General features: G+C 47.8%; 1 protein-coding gene across 2 annotated transcripts in view; it reads right to left on the reverse strand.

The window, feature by feature from the left end:
- The window catches only part of LIPG (lipase, endothelial), a 35,567-nt gene that overhangs the window by 1,911 nt on the left and 24,504 nt on the right, over positions 1 to 9,152 (reverse strand). For both annotated transcript variants that reach the window (XM_010849819.1, XM_010849818.1), the window contains exons 6-9: positions 7,583 to 7,825; positions 6,576 to 6,696; positions 5,430 to 5,648; positions 1,705 to 1,809 (exon numbers count right to left, since the gene is read on the reverse strand). In XM_010849819.1, the coding sequence (XP_010848121.1) occupies positions 1,705 to 1,809; positions 5,430 to 5,648; positions 6,576 to 6,696; positions 7,583 to 7,825 (688 nt within the window). The remainder of the gene's footprint in view (positions 1 to 1,704; positions 1,810 to 5,429; positions 5,649 to 6,575; positions 6,697 to 7,582; positions 7,826 to 9,152) is intronic.

Here is a 9,152-nt window from a genome sequence, read left to right on the forward strand (position 1 = left end):
TGTGAACAGATGAACAGCTTTCGTAGCTGGAGAGAGACTACTGAAGGTGTAACACAAGTTCAGAGATGTCACCACTTCCTGGCGCTAATTTATTACTGGGGATCCTGTTGTTTTCTATTCCTTTGAGGGCAAAGGAAAGGACAACTTGTTTTCTCAAAGAGATATTTTAAGAGAATTATGGCATTCTCAACTGTTAGGAAGTTCTGGAGTGGGAAAAAAAGTATGTCAGAATAGCAGTCCTTCCCGGGTGTGCAATTTACATGGCTGTTCCAAGAATCAGTGAAATCAAAATGTGTGGAAGCACTTGGAAAGGTATAAATTTAAATACAGACATGAAGAATTAAAATTATTATCATAGCAGAAAATCTTGTAAGCCTACTCTAAACTGAGTCTCTTAATTAAATGAGCAGTTTTCAGGATGCCACAAGTCCTGTGATCTCCAAGTGTATGGTCACGTTGATGCTTCTGAACAGAAGACAGAACAGCCAGGCTGTAGCTCAACCCTCAGGGCTGGCAGACAGCTAATCACAGAGGGAACCCAGCATGGGTGCAGCTGCTTGATAATTGATACCCAGATCGAGGCGAGGTGACTCATCTGAGCAAGTGGAACCTCCACGCTCAAGAAAGAACACAGGCTTTCAAGTAAATCAACTGCTTCAAATCCTCACTCTGTTGTCACCAACTGAGGGACCTGAAAAGAGTGACCTAACCTCCCTGAGTCTCAGGTCCCCCAGCTGTCCACAAGGTTAACAGCACCAGCATCGTGGACTTGATCAAAGTAAATGAGATGCTGTATGGAAGCACAAACGCAGGGTGGGAGCATCTACATGCTGGGTAGCCTTGTTATTTAGTACCTCTGACTGGACCAGGGGTTGGGACCTGGGGGGTGGGTCTCCCTCCTGCTCAGCAGGCATTTAGGCTCAGAGGGTGTGTGACTGAGGCCCCTTCTGATGGACCCACTGCTTCATACCACAGGATCAGCCTTCCTCAATTCTGAAATGATGAGACTCCAGCACGGGGCAAGAGGGACACCGAAGCAAGATGACCCCTTTGTCTGATTCAGCGATGTGCACATTGAACATTCCTGCTTCTCAGAAAGGGAGAAAGTTGGACTTTCCTGGTGGTCCAGTGGTTAGAACTCCATGCTTCCAATGCAGGGGTCACAGGCTTGATCCCTGGTTGGGAAACTAAGATCCCATATGCCTCACGGCCAGAAAAGAGAAAGGGGGAGAGTTGCCTACTTAAATCCACTCACACCAACCTGGGTCCCAGAAAATCTTAAAAGGGGAGCAAGCCTTGTGCTTCTCCCTTACTCCGCCTAACTCCCCACTCCACCCTGGTGCCTAGAAGGCAACCAGGAGCCCTGGAACTTCCCACAGCCCCGGTCACTACACAGAAATTCAATCTAAGATGGGATCATGGGTACCAAGCTTGGGGACTTAGTCACTGAAAGACCTCATTCCAGCAGGACCACGGCTGTGACACCCACAGGGTGAAGCAGAACAAGAGGCAAAGGGACATTCACAGCATCCAACATCCTGTCACACTGATTCATATATGTCCTTCCAGCAGAAGGTCGGCCTCATAAAGGAAGGGACATCATCTGCTTTTGTTGGCTTCTATGTCCCAACTGCCCAGATGTACATCCAGCCTGGGGGGCCCGTCAACAGGCACTGCATGAACCGCTGAGCACATCCTGCTTACCTGGTTTGATTTTTCATTCTCCAGCCATCCAGACACTTGTGAAACCAGAGCTCTTGGCCAGGCGATATAAGGGTGTTCTCAAGATCTTCTGCACAAAAAGTCAGTCTAGAAGGAAAAAGAAACCGCTGATGTAGCCAAAACTCCAAGGGTAGGGACACAGCTGTGCGTCAGCCATACGGTGCTTTCTGGATCCCAGGCAGATGGAGTAAGAAGAAAAGAGAAGTTTTCATCTCGCGCATCCTGACTCGAGACCCTTCAGAAGCCCCACCACTGCTGTAAGCACGCCAAAAGGGTCTCACTTTGATGTCTCCCATGATTCGGCTCATGCAGCCTTTAATCACACCCCTTCCACCTTCTTCCCTCTGTCTGTCCAAATGGCCACCTGACTTCCAAGGCATAGCCTCTCTGAAGCCTCCCTGACTGCTTGAGACCTTACTAAGCTAACCCTCTGTTGACTTCCCAGTTTAATGAATTGGCATATCCTTGTACAAATGTCATTTTTGTTACTGTCATTACTTTCTATGGCACAGAGTTAATAGCAAAGGTGTTATCTCATTTAACACATTATATCATGCCTTGAATAGCTGTGGATTCCTGTATCTGTAGGGGACTATAAACTCCTTGAGTGAAGGAACTCAAGGTCCCTCCAGCATGGTGTCCAGAAATACCCACTGACAAGCATAACTGGAACTCAGCTGTGAGTCAATAGAAAAGATTCAGGAAGTATACAACAAAGATCACAGGAAGAATCAGTAGTCTTAAAACTATTTCAGCTATAACGTACAGCCCAACTTCCAGCCCATCAGCCTTGGTGATGTGTGGTCAGTGTGACCCCATGGCCTGTAAATCTGACCATGATGCTTACCAGTAGGACAAAAGTCACATTCTGAACACTCTTCCAAACTTTTACCAGGAAACCCAAACAGCCCATAAATACCCATTACACTCAATCAGAAAATACAAATGAAAACAGCAGTAAGTAACCAAGTCACACCCAAAGGAATGGCAAGAATATCCACCAAAGGAGGGGGAAAAAGAGAACTTTTACTCATTGACTGAGATGAAAAATTAGTCCAAGGACTTTGGAAAGGGATTAATATCCAGTCCAGTTGGTAAATACATATACTATAACCCAGTGATTTAACATGCCCCCAAGAAGCCCATGGGCTTCCCAGGTAGCTCAGCTTGTAAAGAATCCGCCTACAATGCAGGAGACCCAGGTTTGATTCCTGAGCCAGGAAGATCCCCTGGAGGAAGGACAGGCTACCCTCTCCAGTATTCTTGGGCTTCCCTGGTGGCTTAGACAGTTAAGAATCTCCCTGCAATGCGGGAGACCTGGGTTTGATCCCTGGGTTGGGATGATCCCCTGGAGAAGAGAAAGGCTACCCACGCCAAGGCAGGAGCTGCAGGAGACATGGGTTTGATCCCTGGGTTGGGAAGATCCCCTGGAGAAGGAAAGGGTAACCCATTCCGGTATTCTTGCCTGAAGAATCCCCATGGACAGAGGAGCCTGGAGGGCTAGAGTCCCTGGGGCCGCAGAGTCAGACATGACTAACTAAGCACAGGAAGCCCTGACACATGTGCACAAGGAAAATATCCCAGGGTGGTCTTCTCAGCACTACTTATGACTGCAAGAAAGTAACAACAAGTAAATATTCAGCAGAACAATGGTGAAACCACTGTTTGTTCAGTGATGGCTTGCATACAGGAGTTAAACATGAATGACGCTCAGTCCCTCAGTCATGTTTGACTCTTGGCGACCCCATGGACTGTAGCCTGCCAGGCTCCTCTGTCCATGAGATTTGTTAGGCAAGAATACCGGAATGGGTTACCCTTTCCTTCTCCAGGGGATCTTCCCAACCCAGGGATCAAACCCGTGTCTCCTGCAGCTCCTGCCTCGGCAGGCAGATTCTTTACCACCGAGCCTCCTGGGAAGCCTAAACATGAATAGATGGGATCGATATGTGTTGTATAAATTTCATAAACTATGTTGAATGGAGAAAAGCAACTTTGAAAGGAATATCCACTCATGTAAACTTCAGAGGCAACCAAAACAGTTCTACAGGTTGCGCATGGATAGAAGTAGTGAAAGTATAAACATCATGAAGAGGGAAACGCTAACACGTGTTAATGTTGGAAGATTAGTACAGTTGGTTTGAAACGGCAGGAGTCAGGCAGCAGAGGGGCTTCTGATTCACCTGTAATGTTTTACTTTTTAAAATCTCATATCTGAAACCAATATGGAAAATGGTTCACATTTGTTAAGGCTCGGTGGTTTATTAGATTTGCTTCCATCTTTCAGGACTTCCCTGATGGTCCAGGGGTTAAGACTCCATGTTTCTACTACATGGGGCACAGGTTCGATCCTTGGTTGGGGAACTAACATCCCGCATGCTGTGCAATGTGGCCAAAAAAGAAAGTACCAAAAATAAAAAATGATCACCTTTCAGCTGCCACACGTCGGCACAGGCTGCACTTTCAAGCATCAAGAGACAGAGAAAGACACACGATTATCTAGACCACAGCCTTTGTGCTAATAGTTCCCCTCAGTGGGCACCCACCCCTATCACACCCCAGTGCCCAGGTCTCTAGACCAGAATCACTCAGGTGAGTGACCCAAGCCTCCACCCCTGCATGGCCAAGAGGCAATGTAGGTGACAGATGAAAACGAGACACTTGAAGAACTGTAATGGAGAGGTACAGAGAGTGGAGCCTGCTTCCCATCGACCCAAGGCTGGCAGTGACCTCCCAGGGGCTGGCTGAAGCATCTGGCCAAGGAAACTCTCCTCTCTTGACAAATGTCCTCCAGGTTTCCTGGCTCCCACTTAGCCAGAAGCTGCTCAGAGAGTCAAGGCACATTTCAGAAGCTGATTTAGGCATTGATTTCTCATGTTAGGCTTGGTTAACAGACATGTGGAAACTGCCAGTTGCCATAGCACAGAGGAATCTCTGTTCCTTGATGTTAGGGCCCCACCCACGTCCTGGAGCCAGAGCTTCCCAAGGAGGGGTATAATGCTCTGAAGATAGGATGTCAGGGAAGCTAGGACCCCCACAGATCTCATGCAACTTCTGTTTGTATAGACCCCGGAGCAAACAGATTAACAAACAGCACTCCTAGGCCAGTGATTAAGAATCTGTGCTTCCACTGCAAGGGGCACGGGTTTGACCCCTGGTTGGGGAACTAAGATCCCACATGCTACCTCGTGCAGCCAGAAAAAAGTAATTGAACTCGTACTAGGGCATATTAACCAATATTAAAACAAAACAAGGCAGCTCTCCTAAAGCGCCCTGTCCAGGAGAAGCCCCCTTCCCCCAGGCCAGCACAGGAATTGGCAAATGGAACAAGGGCTGGGTTCCAGCCTCCACTTGCCCACCCCTCTCAGCCCAGGGCCTGTGACCAGGGCACAAGCTGCACAAATTGATCTGGGATTCAGTCTTCCTTGCAAAGCATTTGTGGTTTTGCCCACGTGCTTTGGATAGGAAAAGATGGAAGGTGCATGCTTGCAGGAGGAGATGACAACCCCCTCCAGTATTCTTGCCCAGAGAATGCCATGAACAGAGGAACCTGGTAGGCTACAGCCCATAGGGTCACAAAGAGTCAGACACGACTGAAGCGGCTTAGCACACCCTTCACACACTCACTGAGCCAAGGAAAGGATTTGCAGAGGCACACGCCCTCTGCTGACCACGGACACGGGACAGGAAGAGGGTCATGAGGAACTTACCTCCGCTGGGTTTCCCCAGACTTGACCCGGATGCGTCTGATATGCAGCTCCTGCTTGGAGCCGCGGGACTGAGTCAGGTAGCTGCGAAGCTCCTTCCACAGGTTGTACCAGGACTGAGACTTGCCCTCCCACGTGAGTTTGATCTTTAGGAGGTCTCCCAAGTCCTCCTCGGTGTAGACCAGGAAGGTGTTGGTGGCATTCAGCCCGATCTGCTCCACCCTGTGAAGGGAGAGGAAAGCTGGTCTCCATCCCCTACTGCCTGGAGACTGCGGCACCGTGCGAGGTGACACATGACAGCCCTTGCCCCTCACGGATGGGAGAGAAATGCGCAAGAGGCCCCTCTTGCCACACCCTCCACGTCCCGGCAGCAGGACCAGCATGGAAGCTCAGCTGTGCCGCACGTGAGCAGAGAGCTAACACCACGCACAGCACCCCAGCTTCCTATCCAGGGCTTGGGAACCTGAGCATCTCACCATGTAGGCGACTTCCTTGTGAGGGGACAGGATCAGGAAAGAACAGAAAAGAAGTCACATCCCCATTCAGTGACATCTCATCCCCTCAGCCCATGGGCATCCATCTCCCCGCCTCTGGAACTCCCAGCCCCTCCTGTCTGTCCCTCTCGCTCAGCACCTAGGGGAGCCTGCCTCTCCCCATCTGTGTGCATGAGTGTGTGCACACAAGTCTGGACCCCCCGCTCAGCCCCCGGCCTTGAGAGCAAGCACCCTGATTGCATTCCTTGGCAATCCCAGCATTACTCAGCAGGGCACTTTGCACCTTACAAGTGCTCAACCGGTCCACACTGATTTCCATGTGCCCCTCCCACAGATAATGGGAAACGGGCCACGGATGACATGTTTCAGGTTCCAAATTTCCTAAAGCCTCGGGAATCAGGTGTTGTCTGAATGAAACAGCAGTTTCTGCCCAGCTGATCCAGCAGATTCTCACGCTGCTGATTCATCCCAGGAGCTTCCCTCCCAGAAATGTTGTGAGCTCAGGGCTCCGGGGAGAGTGTGAAACAGGAGGGACAAACCACCCAGCACCTCCCCGGCACGCAGACTCGCTCCCCTGCAAGTGCTCACATGCCCCTGCGCACTCTCTCCGGCTTATTCTTTGTCTTGCACCCAGCAAAGAAAACCCATGACTTACATTTCCAAAGACAGAACCTGGGAGTCTGCGTTGGTGCCATAAAGGGTGACATAAAAGGTGGGCTCCATTTCTCCCATGTTTTTGTAGCTGAAGACATGGATTTTCATCTGATAATGGTAAACTGCAGAGATAGCAGAACAAAGACATTTGTGAGCCTCACTTGTCATCTTAGGACACCCTGACCCAAAGTGAGTCACCCACCACAGTGAGTTTTTAGGGACTGACATCCTTTTGGTCCAGCCCAACCTCTAACCTCCCTCTGACTTCATTCTCTCCAGTGGCCTAAGAGGTCACTGCAGTATAGAAGAAGGAGCCTTCTGTGATGACCTGGAGGGGTGGGATGGAGGGGGCGGGAGGGAGGCTCAAGAGGGAGATATATAAGTATATCCTGCCTTGAATAGGATACTCAAGTATATAAGTATATATATACATATATATATATATATATACTTATAGCTGATTCACTGACGCATATGGTAAAACAATTATCTCTCCAATTAAAAATTTTAATAAAAGGAAGAAGGAGACCTGAACTTGGAGTTTGGGAGAACTTTAGGGGACTCTGACCTCGATACCTTTGAGCTATGTGACCTTGAATAAAGGAACAAGGTATTAACCTCTTGAACTTCAATTTCCTTATATGTAATATAATACCCACAAAACTTTTGGTTTTATAACATGTTATAAAAATGTAAGATATCATTTCAATTCCCTGTTGGGCCTGTCTCTGATCATTTTGATAATCAAATGAGAAAACAAATATGAAAAGCTAAATGCAAGATAGAATTTTTAAGTTATTGATATTGCGATCATAGAGTGATAATTCACAACACCAAAGAAGCCCCCATCATTTACTTTCAAATATTTAACTTTCCTAGGGCATGCACAATATAATCTGGTTTGCAGTGATGTGATCAAACTGCAGGGATGTGCCTGTTATACAGCATGGTATTTGGAAGTAGGAAAAGGTCCTTTTTCAGGGCAAGGTGGGCAGGGATGAAGGTTACCTCTGAAAGGCATGCCCGCCCGGGTTTTTAGGTACATTTTGCTGTTCCTCTTGTTCCTTGTTTTCTTGGCATTGTAGCCGATGCTATTACAACGGTTCTTCCTGCAACTGAGACAGATTCCCTTTTTGAAGCGGTTGGAGTCTGTGCACTGGAACGCAAAGCTCGGCTTGTCCTGATTCACCAGGGAGTCGACAAAAAGATGTACTGCCCGCTCATGCTCACATTTCAGCACCTCTGCAATGGCTGGGAGAGAAGGAGACGGAGACCGTCAGGACAGAGCTGCTCCTCGGTGATTTGCCTGCTCCATCAGTAAGGGCTCACGCATCAGTTATCACTATTTTTCATGTCACGATTCATATGCTTGTTTGTGTCATTCTTAACACGTGCTGTGCTCTGTTTAGAACTGAAGGCTAGTCCTGCCACTGAACTGCTTGCCCTCCAGGTAAGAAGACCGCACCAATACACACAAAGCAATAAAGAGCAAGGGAGTACGCAGGACAAGCACTAAACAGGGTGATAGAGATCAGTTGTGCAGGAGGAGTCACTAAGTCCTGACGGAGTTGTGTGGTCACAAAATACTGGAAATGGATCTGATGCTAAACGTCATCTAGTCCAGGGATCAGCAAACTATACCTTGCAGGCTGGTCCATTTTTAGTAAAGTCTTATTGGAACACAGCCACACTCATTCATTTGCCTGTTGTCTCTGGCTACTTCCACGCTATGGCAGCAGAGTAGAGTTTAGAAACAAAGAGACTGATGGCTTGCAAAGCTGAAGATACTTACTAACTGACTCTCTAATAAAATGTTTGCCAACCTCATTCTAGTTCTTTCAATTAGAGATGATGACCCACAGGCCATTAAAGCTGAAGTCATTTGCTCAGGGTCACAGAGACAATTGGTTGCAAAGTTAGGAGCATAATTTGAATTTTTCTGACCCAGAGTAATTATTATTTCTTGCAACCAGAGTCTAAAGCCAATAGTTCTAGTAAATCCTGGGACCTTCAGAAACATTCAGCAACACTTCCCCTTTCCTTCCTCATTAACATCACCAGACTTAAAAAATGCCATCATCTGATCACTTGAGGCAGGGCTGCACTCCCCTTGCATAAACTCCCAAGCCCCGCAGGACCCCTTGGATGTTACATAACACCTTGGGAGAGGGCAACCTAAGACTGAGTGACAGAGTAGGGCATACAAAGAGCAGAGCATCAGAGTAGAGAGAGCCAACTGGGGTCAAGACTTAGAAATCCTAAAAGACTGAGGATGCAAGGCAGTGAGCAAATGAGAAACCCAGCCCATCAGTTTCAGCAGCAAATTCAGTTTTGCCCAAGACTGCTGGGAATACGCTTAGGCATTTAGGAAGACAGACTTGTTAGTGAGTGAGGAAGTGTCTTGATTTTACTTTTTTTTTTTTTTTATTTTATTTTATTTTTAAACTTTACATAATTGTATTAGTTTTGCCAAATATCAAAATGAATCCATCACAGGTATACATGTGCTCCCCATCCTGAACCCTCCTCCCTCCTCCCTCCCTATACCATCCCTCTGGGTCGTCCCAGTGCACTAGCC

This window comes from Bison bison, unplaced genomic scaffold (assembly GCF_000754665.1).
Source record: "Bison bison bison isolate TAMUID 2011002044 unplaced genomic scaffold, Bison_UMD1.0 scf7180017864287, whole genome shotgun sequence".
NCBI lineage: Eukaryota > Metazoa > Chordata > Mammalia > Artiodactyla > Bovidae > Bison > Bison bison.